The sequence below is a fragment of the Eurosta solidaginis genome, chromosome 5, assembly GCF_040869045.1.
Source record: "Eurosta solidaginis isolate ZX-2024a chromosome 5, ASM4086904v1, whole genome shotgun sequence".
Taxonomy (NCBI): Eukaryota; Metazoa; Arthropoda; class Insecta; order Diptera; family Tephritidae; genus Eurosta; species Eurosta solidaginis.
The window spans coordinates 7,176,203-7,192,193 of NC_090323.1; the positions used below are offsets into that span (position 1 = coordinate 7,176,203).

Consider the following 15,991-nt stretch of genomic DNA (forward strand, 5'->3'; position numbering starts at 1 on the left):
ATGTGAGCAAAGATTGCGATTTGTGCAGCTCAGAGTGGTGAGGCAGTGTTCAAGAAAACGCGGCGACAGGTTGGAGGAATAGACAAAGCATCGCAAATGTAAAAAATTGTTCCAACGATTCAGCGATTGCTTTTCTTACCTTTTAAGCGTCGATTGCGTACTTTCGTATGTACATAAACTCTACATTGTTGTTGTAGCTTGTTGGCAAATTATGGTTGCGTTTATGACACAGTGGTTCAACATTGGTATAGTTGACATTTGAACAATCCTAAATAGCGTTGGAGCGAAATAGTAGGGGAAAGTTACATTATGCTGTCCTCCTTTCTTACGTTGATTGGTTTATAAAAAGTTAAGGTAAAATACTGGTTGAGGGTCGACTGCTAATACGCTACCAAAAATATCGAGAGGTGTCAAAAGACGCGTATTAATCTAGACAACAATATTCCGAAGGCGGAAAATGAAAATTTTATCTATGTCTGGAGATATTTGCAGTTGAAGTTGGAGATTTTCATGTGGTTGTTGTAATGTTGTTGTACCCACAAAAAAATTGTGAACATAAGTGTTTTGCGCGGATATAGTTTTGGTCTCCAAACTGGTGCTGAACCCACCCAGGGTAATCTTTTACAAGCGCGGCCGAAGGCCTCCAATGCAGAGAGGTGTTCTGCGCAAAAATACTATGGATCCCACCCCCGGTTTCGGAGGGACCCGCGGATTTTTCGTTAATATCTTTTGAACGAGTAAAAATTTTTATTTTCCGCCTTCGGATTATTAATACCGAGATCAATACACGTCGTTTGACACCTTTCTCGATATTTTTGGACGCGTATTAGCAGTCGACCCCTCAACTAGACTATTACCAAAGTTAATCTTGAAATTTCAAAAAATTCGGAAAAAACTCGATTGGACTATGATTTTTGACAACTGTGACAAACTGGGTCTTGCTGAGCAAATTCCCATATTAGATGCGGCTTCAGCCAATCAGTAGGCATGGGAGCACAAGTGGCGCATTAACAGGTCCGTCAACTTTTTTTGTGTAGCTATCTAATTTATCTCGTTTAATTTTTTCGATCTGCCAATGGACCCTTTAAAACACCAATTTACATAAGCTTGAAGCAAATAAATTTTACACAATTCAAACAGGAAAATAAGGCAGAACACCCTATGGATGTGCCCAATTTCGAACTTCGAAAGCCAAAATTTATGGTCTGAAACTTATCTTCGATGTACGATAAAATTACTTTTTTGTTTATGGATCAATCACTTCAATACACCAATACCAAGACGAGTGTCGTACGTACGGCGTAATTATAATTTTGAATTTTTTATTATTATCTTGTTCCACTGTAAACTCACTCAAATTTACGCTACTTTCAATAACCAACCAGTCAACTTCGCAATCATAACGTGCATCGACATATGCGGTAAGTTTAGGCCAGAGTTCAAACGAAACTCACATTTTGCATATGACTTTTCTATTGAACTTTGGCTACGGAAGCACTGCCACACAAATTTCCGAAGGCGGAAAATGAAAATTTTATCTATGTCTGGAGATATTTGCAGTTGAAGTTGGAGATTTTCATGTGGTTGTTGTAATGTTGTTGTACCCACAAAAAAATTGTGAACATAAGTGTTTTGCGCGGATATAGTTTTGGTCTCCAAACTGGTGCTGGACCCACCCAGGGTAATCTTTTACAAGCGCGGCCGAAGGCCTCCAATGCAGAGAGGTGTTCTGCGCAAAAATACTATGGATCCCACCCCCGGTTTCGGAGGGACCCGCGGATTTTTCGTTAATATCTTTTAAACGAGTAAAAATTTTTATTTTCCGCCTTCGGATTATTAATACCGAGATCAATACACGTCGTTTGACACCTTTCTCGATATTTTTGGACGCGTATTAGCAGTCGACCCCTCAACTAGACTATTACCAAAGTTAATCTTGAAATTTCAAAAAATTCGGAAAAAACTCGATTGGGCTATGATTTTTGACAATTGTGACAAACTGGGTCTTGCTGAGCAAATTCCCATATTAGATGCGGCTTCAGCCAATCAGTTGGCATGGGAGCACAAGTGGCGCATTAACAGGTCCGTCAACTTTTTTTGTGTAGCTATCTAATTTATCTCTTTTAATTTTTTCGATCTGCCAATGGACCCTTTAAAACACCAATTTACATAAGCTTGAAGAAAATAAATTTTCCACAATTCAAACACGAAAATAAGGCAGAACATGCTATGGAAGTGCCCAATTTCGAACTTCGAAAGCCAAAATTTATGGTCTGAAACTTATCTTCGATGTACGATAAAATTACTTTTTTGTTTATGGATCAATCACTTCAATACACCAATACCAAGACGAGTGTCGTACGTACGGCGTAATTATAATTTTGAATTTTTTATTATTATCTTGTTCCACTGTAAACTCACTCAAATTTACCCTACTTTCAATAGCCAACCAGTCAACTTCGCAATCATAACGTGCATCCACATATGCGGTAAGTTTAGGCCAGAGTTCAAACGAAACTCACATTTTGCATATGACTTTTTTATTGAACTTTGGCTACGCAAGCGCTGCCACACAAATTCAGTTCAGCAAAGAAAGTAAAAGGCAAGTGCGGTATTTACCGTATAAATTCTGCGTTTCACTATAACTTTTTTTAATTCAATTTTTTTTTCTTTACTAATAATAGCACAAAAACAACCACAGATAACATTTTCATGCTCAACTTTTACTAAGTATGTATAAACATATACAAACTAGCAATTTCTATAAAAACGCATATTGAAAACAATTCAACAAAAGCCCACGCACCATCACTTCCCTGTTTATAACTTGTAGTGGTATTTTTATAAATATAAACATTAACAAGTAAAGGTATCTAATTTCGGGTGTAACCGAACATTATATACTCAGCGTGAGCTTCAATTGTACATTTCATTTAAGATAAATTACTTTTCTACATAACACGTGGCACCGCCCGTTTAAAAGAAAAATGTCTCCCCATTTCCTCTTAATACTTAATAAAACTTGATAAGTGAAATATCATTGATTCAAAACAATTTTTTGCTTAATTATAGCTTATTATTCTAGTCTACGGCCCTTTTAAACTTGTTTTATGTCTAAGTTGCGGTGGTCTTTAACCGATCCCGTCCATTTTTACTAGAAATATTTCCTGCTATAGGGAAAATTTGTGTACCCAATTTTATTACGATCCGTTAATTTTTCTTCGAGTTATAGCTCCCGAAACATAGAAAATTGCTTAGTCATAAAAGGGGCGGTGCCACGCCCATTTTTTAAAATTGGAATTTTTTCCTATTTATTGTTATAAATCCACTTGGGAAATGAAATACCATTGATATAAAGCTCTTTTTTGCAAAGATATAGCTTATTTTATTCGTCCACGACCCTTTTAAAAATCTTTTATATAAAAGTGGGCGTGGTCATCATCCGATTTCGCTCATTTTCAATACCAATCTATTCTCGGTCCAGATAAGTTCGTAAACCAAATTTGGTGAAGATATCTCAATATTTACTCAAGTTATCGTGCTAACGGACGGGCGGACGGACGGACGTGGCTCAATCAATTTTTTTTTCGATATTGATGATTTTGATATATAGAAGTCTATGTCTATATCAATTCCTTTATACCTGTACAACCAACCATTATCCAATCAAAGTTAATATACTCTGTGTGCAAAGCACGCTGAGTATAAAAACGCAGAACAATAGTGTGCGCCATCTACTTACGTTTTCAACTGTGTACATATTTAGCGATCTTTGCGTATCTTCAATTGGCGATCGAATGGAATGCCAAGTAGAGGTAATTACGTATACTAAAGTACCCAACTATATTTATAAATTTTAATTAACCGTTGTTGAAAGCCAAACTATTATTACTCAAATTAATAATTCAATGTTTTGAACGGTTGTTGATTTGTTATACAAATTTCGAATTTTAGCCTTGCAATATTTGTTATTTGTTTTTAACATTTTTCTCCATATGCGCTTAACCACAAAGAGTTATATTGGCCTTTCTTCAAAATGTGAATCGATTCGACCGCTTCAGCTACAATAATTTTGTTTTTAAGTTTGTTTAGTCATAGATTATGAGATTTTGAAACACAACATCGTGATTTAACCTCAATGCTTGTGATGACACATTTTCCAGCATTTGAGCAGCCACTGAACATAAGATGCAACATTGCTCTGAAGATGACTTCAATTCCGTAAGAAAGAAGGTCACTTATGGGAAGCTATATATATACATATATATATATATAGATGGTTTAGATTTTTCTAACAATTAGTAGCCAGCGCACAGTGGTCGGTTCTAGAGGTTTACGCCGGTCACTTAATCGGCGGCGGCGGCGTAGGCTCTATTATATACCGGCGCCGACAAAGTGATCGGCGTAAACCTCTGAATTGAATCGCTGGACTTCAAATTATCACATTGTCCACAACTAATGAATATGGAAACATACTGCTGACGTCAATGGTATGTTTGACGATCTGGAACAATATCATTTACTTGTGGATGAAAATCTGGGAGGCGAAAATTTAAAAAAATAATATTGGGAAAGGTTTTGTTTTATGTGTATTTAAGGAAATCGACGTTTCTGAAAGATCCGCGGGTTTTGCGTCAAAATCTCGTGGATCGTTCACAAAATTTCGGGAGTAGCTCCTTGCGCAGAGAGCGAGAAATACTTTAAATGGTCACACTTTTTTAGCGCAGTTTCACCGAAGGATATGTTCTGGGCTAACTCTAATATCCGTCGTCGGCACGCTTTCTTTAAATCATTTGTGGTTACATGCTGGTCACGCACAAAGGCGACTTACGGTAGCTATAAATTATATACTAATAGTCATGACTCTCGTGGCACCGTTTTAACGATTAGGATCAATGCGAGCTTATTGTTGATCGCGCCAAAGGGCGCCTTCAGTTTTTTGGCTGTTTGTAAGAGCTACAATTCCCGACGTGCGAATAGTAGCAATCCCGACCACCAGTCGCTACCACGCATCCTGGCCCTTATACCATATGCCAGCACAGAATCCATAGGATTGCGACTTCGAACTCATACCTTCGTCGACGATAGTTTCCTAGAAGGTCTAGGTGTAGCTCCGAGACTTTCTGACGAATGTTTTGTCGCGCTATGCTTCCGAGCTACACCAAAAAAACACATTGAAACGTTAGGGAGTAACTATTCGGCCAAGGATGTCGCCCCCGAAATCATGAGCAGTCTAAGTCGATATCATTGCGTAATTCATGTGTGGTGGTGGACATCTACATAATTTAAACTTTACAAGGACCGTGGATAAAAGTTTTAAAATGTAGAACAAAATTTGCAGACGTTTGTGTTCGATATATTGACCTCAATACTCTTCGATTCCGGCCTTATGATATAAGAGCTCATTATGGATGACCGCCCTCTGTTTTCAAACTAGTTCGACTATCCCCTACGTTTGGCTAGTAGAACACCCGGTCATTTGGATATGGTTAAAAAATGTACCTACGTATTCACATTTGTAACGTTTTGGTCATATTTAAACATGGTTGATAGGCTATATCCAATGTGATTCACTCCAAGGGACTAGTTGGGATAGGGCCGCCAACTTTAGGAAATGTCAAACCAAGAGACTTGGGTGTTGAATGATGAAGTGTGAAAATAAAAATTAAGATTTCCGACGCTATTTTATAGTTCAGCAAATAAATTGATTTTTCAAACCCTTCTCATACGTGTTGAAGACATATGCAACTTAAGTGTGAGCTGAGAAGCATTTCTAAGGAGAATTTAAACCACTGGAGCCTACTAAAGGATTTTGCATCACTTATTTCGCTTATTCTTTCAGTCAATCGAGAAATAAAATTCGGCACCTTTTTCGGGTAACTTGCTTTTTTAACAACTTGGGGACAATTTGAAAATATGTTGGACTTGGGGCACTTTATATAAATTCATTGTACTTAATTAATTTTTTGAAAAAATTGTGCTAAGTGAGCATTTAAATTTATTATATAATTTTTTTAAGTGTTTTGTTTTAATAACTTGGTGATGCGAAATCCGTGTTAAGCTGGCATTGAAAGCGTCTGTTTTCTCAAATAACTTTTGAACGGTTAGAAAGTGTTAAATTTCGCAATTGGATTTTTATAAATGGCAGTGATGCGCATCCCTTGATACACCTTTCGACCATATCGGACCAATTTTCGAGATGAACAATAAATGCCTAGACAGTCTTAAAAGAGTAGAAAATATAGTAACGCGCCGAACGCCGCCGCCGCGCCGATATTTTTGACATTCGGCGGCGGCGGCGTTTATCGGCGGCGTATATCTCTAGTCGGTTCCATAGGCCAAAAATAAAAAAATCAAAGTGAAAAGTTTGTCACCAAATGTGTCGTTAGTATCTTTATTAGAACAGCCTATTAAAAGGTATATTTGTTTTTGTTGTATTCGCGCTGTACTCTTTAGGAATAGCTTCAAAAGTGAGGTTATAGTATTAGTTGGTTTTTGCAGTGTGATCAAGTTAAAAATAAAGTGCAAGTTTAAGCTATTTAAAAATGCATAAAATATCATTGTGGTTAAATAAATGGAAATGAATATTGAAGTCAAAGGTATTTATTTCATATGAGTTACCCGGGGATTGCCCGTATCGCTTTAAATGTATATGTATGAAAACATTTATTTCAAGCAATTTTTAATTTTATAATTTATTTAATAATTTGGGAAAAATTTAAACAACGTGACATCAGGACGGACAATGCGGCAGCTGTTTCGATTATACCTTGTAAATCTCTTCAAAGCCTTTTCTTCCGGGAGTGGGAGTCGAACCCGCACTCCTACGATAGTTGAAATGGTTACTGAATGCGTTTGTAACCATTTCAACTATCGTAGGAGTGCGGGTTCGACTCCCACTCCCGGGAGAAAAGGCTTTGAAGAGATTTACAAGGTATAAACGGTATTTACTTCATTTTGAAATAGTTTTAGTGTATTTAGCTTGTTGTGTTTTTTTTTTTTATTTCCAGTGCCTTTATTAATGTTTATTTGCACAAATATTTCAATTTCAGCTAAAGTTTTAGTTAGGTTCCTCACAGATCCTCACGTTGGGACTTATATTTTATTATTAGTTAAAGTTTTAAGATTCTAGTGTTAATATCAGCTGCCACTTTCTGCCACTAACTATGTTTTGCGACAGTTTTCTGATAGCGTCACACTGATAAATTATTGTCGTATGTTATTATTTTATCCAGTCGACGATATGCAAATGTAAACTTTTGTGTGTGTTTGTTGTTTTGTTATTGTTATGTATGCAAGATCTTTTAATAACTTTATTTTCCTAATTTAATCCTATTAAACTTTGTATTTGCGATACACATCTTACCACTTTTCCCCCACATCTACTTACTTTTTGTATGCATGCGGTGAAAGTGGATGCTTCTAGGTCTGAATAAAGGTATCACCCGCACCAATTTTATGAAAATATAACTCCCACATATTTGTAAAGCCGTAATCAAAGTTGCACGTTGACATCGCTACTGAGAGTATTTTTGACCACCAACTCCATATAAGACCGACCAGTGTGCAGCGGTTGGCAGAGGCAGGTCAACGATTTTAGTCGGTCCACTTATTTTGTGTATATTAAAATTTCGAATATTTCGTCAGAGGCGGTATTTGATTAGGTCAACACACCGAAGATACTGCGTTAAAGACCCGGAAAAATCAATAACAAAAACATTTAGAAAAAAGTGTTTAACCGCGGTGCTCCTCGGTAGTGCATTTCTGCCATGAAAAGCTCCTCAATCAAAATTGATCTGCCTTGCAAATGCCGTTCGGAGTCGGATCTTCAATTTTTAGGAGAAATTAAAAAGTAGCACGACGCACACTGGAAGAGAAGCTCAGCCTAAATCTCCGCAAAATATATATTTTTACGACATCATAACAGACAACCTCCGAGTCGCATAAGCAAACATCCTTATGATACGTGAACTGGTGAATTATTTTGTAAACTTGTGCCTGGAACGCTATACACAGACCTAAGTATATATGTAAATATCATATTGTAAAAAATATATAATAAAGTGGCACATACTAAGGGAGACGTGAGTCCCTCTGGCTCAACTCTGAACAAAATATTGTATTAGGTTTATCTCATGCCTATTCAGACTGTTTTGTGAACTAACAACCTCAATATCATCCAATCTTCATGGCAATCCTGCTATTGAATATGTCAGTTAAGAAAAGCGAAATACTGTTGCAAACACAAGTACTTCTTGAGGTCAAGAATTCATATTGCCTAAAGTACCTATACATCATAATTAAAGCAGAAGTTTACATCAGGGAAAGAGCCTAATACTGTCACTCCGATATCACACCCTACAATTCTAATGGAAAGTTTTTAGTATAACTACAATAAAAATTATAGAAAAAGCGGCTATTTTTCTGCAAGTTAGCACAATGCCGGCACCAAACAAAGGTACTGAAATTACGCATAAAAATGCAGAATGAATAAAAAAAAAATATTTAAACAATACAAATAAATAAAGGGAAATTCAGTAATCGTGGGCTGCAAGTATAATTTATAGAAGTATTTACTTTATTTAAAAAAAAATAAATTCATATGCAGATGAGCACCCAAGTTGGTGTTAACCAAATTTGGTTTCAGATGTTCCTTATAAACGTAAAACGACTCGTAATTTTTAACAAAAAAAAAAAAAGAGTGAAAAACAAGTTAGAATACAAAGGCAGTCACATGAGTCACATGTCAGGGTGCGACAAGCCACAGCCAGAAATGGCAGGCGAAAAGTCGTGGCATATTTGGTTTTGTTTGTTTTTGTTGATCGCAGATACGAGCTCACCTGAATGTAACCAAAATAGAGACAAAAAACTATGCTTTTTTTACTATCTATTTGTACTGTAAAATTTGTTTATACACATACTTATGTATGCATACAGTAATGGTCATAAAAAAATAATGTTTAATTTTTCCCAAATCATTAAATAAATTATAAAATTTAAAAAATTCTTCAAATAAATGTTTTCATACATTTAAAGCAATAAGGGCAATCCCCGCTTAAAACTCATACAAATAGACAACATTAGTTAATTCGCAAAAAGCAACAACACCAAGTTTCTTTGAAACCGCCTTACCAACGCTTAACTTTACCACATGATGCCATACGAAGTATGGACTGTGAATAAAGAAAAATATGCAAAGAAGGCAATTGGGATAAGGTTTACAACAACTAAGGCATGACGCGACTGAATGCGTTTGTAACACTTCAACCATCGTAGGATTGCGGGTTCAAATCCCACACCCGGGAGAAACGGCTTTGAAGAGATTTACAAGGTATAATCGAAACAGCTGTCGCCTTGTCCGTCCTGATATCACGTTGTTTAAATTTTTCCCAAATCATTAAATATGATTAAGCCTGTTTTTGAAATCATTCCCAATGCTACAAAAACTACTGGGTAGGAAATATAGTATAAAGCAGTTACTAATAGCGTTTTCTTTTCTCAAATAAATTGTTGCCTAAGTAAATGGTAAAGCCTTTATAGAGTTACCCCAGAAAATTGTCAACATTTATAGTGCATACAAAGAACATTTCACCATATTCACTCATATTAACAGACTATATGTGGAACTTAACGAGCGAATTGAGAGTTTCACAGAGTTGCACTGCCACACCGCCATTTTATACAGGGTAAAAGTGTAACGCTTTTGCGTTGCGAGCAGGCAACAATTTTCACAAAAGAACGAAATACCCCGTAAAGACGTTGCCTGTTTTTTAGAATAGAACAACAACCCTTGCGCGGCGTACAAAAAGCGTAACACTTTAGCCAGAAAAGAAAACGCTATAAGTGAAGACTCGAAAGATTTCCAGAGATCTACTTAGGATCTAAGGTCTAATGAACTAATGAAGATAACAGCAGTAAGGAGAGAAACATACTCTGGTTCACACGACAGCAGGGTCTAGGCACTGAAAGAATTCTAATGAAGCGAATTTATTGTGTGAGCTTAAAGTTAGTTTAGCAATGAATGCTATAATCAAGGACCTTTAAACCTCAAATTTCTTAAAACTCATTTAGCGTGTTTGTTAGCAACAAAAATATTTTAACGTTCAAAATAAAGAATATTGAAGGAAACAAAAGATAGCTATTCAAAAATTTTTGACAGACTTTTCTGGGCCGATAGGCACAGCTATTTGTTAAACGCATGCAGTTCGGTTCGTTTCAAGATCTAAATGGACTAAAATTTTCTGAAGAAAGAAAGCTTGGATGAAACAAAAATTTACTTGCACCAGTACGACACTCATAAATCAGTATGGATATGATTTTCGCCAATAGTAATCAGTAATCATTTGAGTTAGTACCGCTTTTAAGAACAAATATGACTGAACATTGTGTAAAACAATTTCTTTAAATATATTTAAGAAGATTTGTATCAAAAATAACCAAGACAGATATAAAAGTTGAGTTCTATAACAAATTGTCAGGGTATTTTTTGTAAATATTTGCGCAAGCAATTGACGGAATAAGACAGAATTTAAAATGTTCCCATAGCAGGCATTTCCAAGCAACAGTACAAGCCGAATTCACATATAGCCAAAAGCTAAAACTTCGCAAAAAGTCCAAAAGCACATTACACATTCAACTGAACTTTCAGAACAAATCGCATGTCACTTTTTATTTGCCAAGACTGTACTGTAAAGGTGAGTCATACATTAAGCACTTGGCGCATTGTAATACAAACTGAGCTGAGTTTATGCTAAATAGGGTAGGTAAATATACGTAAATAATAGGTAAACAAACAACCACGAAAGGGGAGAAATTCTAGACAGCAAAGGCGTTTTTAAGCACACGCTTTTTTCGTGCACATTTTTATACACTAAGTAAGTATGTTGGCTTTTAAACTTGACTTGAAAACAGTTTTTAATAACTTGTAGCGGATGTACTTACTTTAAAACGACGCATTTGTATTCAGGTAGTTGAGGTTTTTCGGTCAATGTCTTAAGCTAATATACTAAATTTCACAGACTTACTCAAAGCTGATATAAAAGAGTAGAGGATCAGATGCTTCTGAGTTAAATGGTAAAAATAAATATAATATTAACTATGCACACAATTTTGTTAAAATCATAGATTTCACTACGCGCACAACTCGTCAGCTAGCAAGTATGAACTGAATTACATACTTTTATTAAAATAAAATTTTATAATAAAAGTGAGTAAGCCGCATTAGGTAATATACCAACCCGGAGCGACAAGTACGACGTGAACACAATCTGAATGACAATTAACATTTTTAGCAAAGCCAATGTAAGCAGAAACAGAAACAAGTCAGGCGTCAATGCACAGCAACCACAAAGGCATAAGCCACCACAATCTCAACAATAACAACAACTTCGAACAATGATCGTAAGCTCCAAAAGTGAGAACGAATTTGCGAAATCAAAGCAAAACAAAATACATCTGCCAACACGTGTGTGTGTGTAAGTTTATATGTATGTACTTTTACGAGCACGACGCCAATAAAAAAAGCAGTTTGTAAAGATAAATTTGACGCAAGTGAACGATGTGAGATCAGACTTGGCCTGCTCACACCAGAGCCTATGCTATGACTAAAGTGGCTCAGTTTTAATACAGATTGAGTAAAAATTGTGTAAATAAAGTTCAATGTATTATTTTCATTAACGCCCCGATTCTAGTGTGGTAACAACATTCTTTACCGCGGTAACGAAATCATGTGGAAACTTTTACACCCTTTTGGTATTCTATCCGAGAAAGTAGACGGATAATTTTTTACCCACAAAAGTAGGTGGTTACATCGAAATAACCAAACAACAGCTGTTGTTTAGAAAAACGCAAAACTGAAAAATAAAGAATTGTAAGCGCAAATAAGTAAAGATAATAGTAAAAAAGTGTTGCCTCTTGCTATATATTATATATTTGTTTACATTATGTACTTTCACAGAATAAATTACAATACAACTATGTAAAATCTTATGCATGTATGTACATATATACACATCGTCTCGTTCATTTGTTAGCCTCGTATCTACGAGTGACACATTTTCGGTAAAGCCATGGCGGAAGGTGGCAGCATGGTGACATACCTACGAACATAAATAAAAATTCCATGTACTTTGTTTTTGTAAATTCGATGGACGAATGTCAAAATCGAGCTGCGCCGGAAGTTTATGTATCAAATCAAATAAAAAAGTTTATATTCAGCTGTCGCATGCTACCACTTTGTATCGTTCCGCCATGGATAAAGCGAAGAAAACCAACTTTTAAATTTCACCACAGACATTGGTGAGTTTTTCGATGATGACAGCGTTACCACTTTGGCCAGAATCGCGAATAAAAGAACTGGTAACGATTTTCGGTTACATAATGTTCTGGGGACTATTTTACCGGTAACGCTCAGAATCGGCCCGTAAAAGAGACTTCAGCGGGACTCAAATTACGAATGCCAACAACCATAATTCGAACTCCGTATGTAGTGTTATAACAGTAACTATAGTTTCAAGTTATATATATATTTTTTTTTAAGAATTTTTAGAACATTTAAGAAGGTACATAATCAGACACGAATACTCCTTTTGTGTAGACGATAAACGGACAGTACTCCCTCCACCGTTTCGTAAATTTAACTCAGGGTTGGTCTTAGCGACTTACAAAAATTTTGTTTGACATATCTATTCCCCATTTGCTCATCACAATTAAATTAAGAAAAAATTAAAAAAAGATATAAAAGTTGAACGTGTCGAAGACATGTTTTATGCTCCTAACTCATGAAGTAGCCACTTTTCGAAAATTTCGAAGATAGAAAATTTTATAACGCCGATGACATGCTCAACGCCTCCTAAATCTCAAACATTTAATCGTCCCGAAGTCGCCTGGACCCGTATCGTGTGTTACGATTCGTATCGAAATCAAGTTTTCACTGAAACATTAAATCAAAATAGCTCTGAAATCGTTAGTCCGAATAACGACATATGTGAACTAGAGACTTCGCGTACTAGTTGGATTTATAATTTATAATTTCTATAAATAGTTTGGCAGTTTCTTATTTACAAATTGAGTGAAGAATACATTCTGATACGAATCGTAACACACGATACGGTCCCTAGATATGTTGTTCCAGCCTCCTAGCTTCCAAAAAAAAAGAGTTAAGTATCTCGGAGATATGTTCCCCTCATAGACATCATTTTCGAAAATGTTCGAAGTTATTAAAATAAGGCTATTATTCAGCTCAATAAATTGTATAGCGAAAGAGCTGCATCACAGAGTTCAATAGATATAATTAATCTACAGCTTTCCAACTGAAATCGAGCTTACACACTTTTCTATATAAAGCCTAATAAAAACATAAACAACAGATCACTCAATTTGCTTTCATTACTATTTACATACGTATCTACCTATTACATTTGCTGAATCTACCTGTTTTCTGATTTTTGCTCACCTTGTTCATTGCAAAGCGGTTTGCCAAAGCATGTTTTTGCATTTGAGTCATCAACAGCGGCGGCAAGCCCAATTCCATAGCCGCCAGCAGCACTGCCAGCACCAATGTTGTCTCTAACACAATCAGTTACGCTGTTGGCCATGACTTCAGAATTACTAAGATAATGCGAGGATGAATGTTGTTTTAGTTGTTGTTGCTGTTGCTGTGGCTGCTGCCGTAGTTTCTCCTGCTGTCGCTGTTGTTGATGTTGTTCAATGATATCATCAATCTTTCTCAAATTTTCCGGTGTTGTATCGATCTTCTCATGCCCATCCGAAAATGAATCGCACTCATAATCAGTACCACAATTGCTTGGTGGTGTATCTAGCAATTGGTGATCTTGTTGCCGCTGTTCTTGCTGCCTTGTTTCACCAAACTTAAGCGCTACATCATAGTCATACGATGATGGTGTTGTTGCACTTTCATATGATAAACGTTCAAGTGTTGTGTGAAAGTTATGCCTGCCATCGACATTCTGTGCACCTGTGCTAGTATTTGCGGTTAGAGCGTTTGTTGATGGTGCTGTGGTTATTGTTGTCGTAGCGCTTATGTTATCCATTGTTGTTACGTTAGAATCATTTGGATTAGAATATGATGTCATATTTTATGACAGAACAAATAGAAGCACGTAGAGAATTTGCTTATTTTTCGATTGTTTGTTTGTCAAGAGCTGAGAGAAAACGTGCAGGTAAACTGCTTTGGTATTGACTGCTTGCTGTACGGTATAGGAATTTTCGAGCTTACTTAATATATGTGTCTATATTGTAATAAGTTAGTTAATTAATTAACTAGTTGTGTTGCACAGTATTCATTTTAGTGCGCTTCCCCGTGCTACTTTCCCTGCAAAATTAATTTTTGTTCTCTTTGCTTATTTCACTAGGTGCTTGCTGCCCATTGACTTCCTTCTGCATAGCTGTTTTTATTTAATTTTCTTTGTCTTTTGCTTGGCTATTCTCTATTTTGTGCGTTCGTTCTTATCACTATAGTTAGTATGTATGCATGTATTTACAAATAGCAAACATAAAATAGGTGCTGTGGTTGCCTTTGGAAAGAAAACGTGCGTGTGCCAATAAGAGATGGTGGGATGTTGTAAATTTTAAAAGCGTTGGATGACGTGTGATGATGGGTACCTCGTGGGTAAGCACTCACTTATGGATTCCTACGAGCGCCCGTGAGCTTGTGTATGTGTGAATCCGTGGGTGTTACCTTTTCTTGTCTTGTCTGTGTTCCGAATTCCTGTTTCTTATTGCTGCTTCTTTGTTGGTGTTTTAAATTTACAGAGTTCGTTAGCTTTTTTGGCTGCAGGTACAAAGATATTTTAGGCGCGTTTTATTGTATTTGATAGTCTTTTTTTCTAAATTTCAATAAGCGACAAGTACAACAACAGCTGCTGTTGCTATCTGTATTTCATTATGCAGCATTATTTTCAGAAATACCCAATGTACATTCTGCAGTGCTGGAGCAATTGATTGAAAAATCGCTTAAGAACACAATTATGGACGTTTGTATGGTGCTTGGGTGATTCTTTGGTACTATCCGGTTCGGTTAGTTGGATGGTTAGTTGGTCGACAGGTTGAATAGCCGCAAATTCTGCAACTGTAACTAGGTATAGCAAACAAATAAAATTAATATGCATTTGTAATATATGTATATTAGGGTGGGTCAAATTTATTGTTGAAAAGGCACATCCAGTTTCTGAATCTATGGGTCATACTGAGTAATATTGTCCATGGGACCATAGGTCTGAAATGAATTTCAAACCTAACTAATTTTGTTAGAAAATTTTATATCACAATCCCAATAGCGGCTCTCACAAATAAAATACATTAAAATAAATGTCAAATTCGGATGCACTGCTACAACAACAACAACAGCAACAACAACCCATAGATTCAGAAACTGGATGTGCACATGAAGTTTTTTTCTCCCATTTTTCCCCATACAATTTGACCCGCCCTAATGTGCATATGCATAAACAAATCAATAGTAAAAGATAAATGCGAGGCCAGTTGAGTTGTTCTTGCTTAGAGCTTCGTGTTTGCTCATCTTAATACATACAAAACGTGCTTAACTACAAACCTATCGGAACTATTTCTGGGACATTGCGAAAAAATGTTGGCACTGTCTCTGTACAATTTCCAATTTGCTTTTGGTGATTTTCCTGGAATTGTTTCCGGACCATTCCGAAACTTTTTAAGCATACCTTCGGGATTTTTCTAAAGATAATAACTTCAGTATTGTTTTCACATTATTTCGGTATTTTACAGGATTATGTCAGAAACTATTTCGGCATCATTATTCCAGGAAAGTTCCAGGATTGGTTTTATGTTCATTTCGATAATCGTTTCGAGTTTGTTTTAAGGGTTATAGCGGCACTATTTGGTGAATATTTGTTTGATTCCTCATATGTTGATGTATTAATGACAAAGTCACTCCCCGAAGGTTTTGGGGAGTGATATCGATGTTGTTGTACGTTCCGGTAACAAAGCACCATTAAAG

General features: G+C 36.1%; 1 protein-coding gene across 16 annotated transcripts in view; it reads right to left on the minus strand.

The window, feature by feature from the left end:
* The window catches only part of LOC137233868 (uncharacterized), a 36,784-nt gene that overhangs the window by 15,569 nt on the left and 5,224 nt on the right, over window positions 1-15,991 (minus strand). For 9 of the 16 annotated variants that reach the window (XR_010947581.1, XR_010947582.1, XR_010947580.1 and 6 more), the window contains exon 2: window positions 13,454-15,094. Coding sequence is in view for 9 of the 16 variants with exons in the window: in XM_067757351.1 (XP_067613452.1) it covers window positions 13,454-14,093 (640 nt within the window). In the remaining 7 variants the exon portion in view is untranslated. Of the gene's footprint in view, window positions 1-139; window positions 311-7,390; window positions 7,644-10,941; window positions 11,226-13,453; window positions 15,095-15,571; window positions 15,709-15,991 lie in introns of those variants that run through there. The other 7 variants (XM_067757348.1, XM_067757349.1, XM_067757356.1 and 4 more) reach the window with 7 other exon arrangements.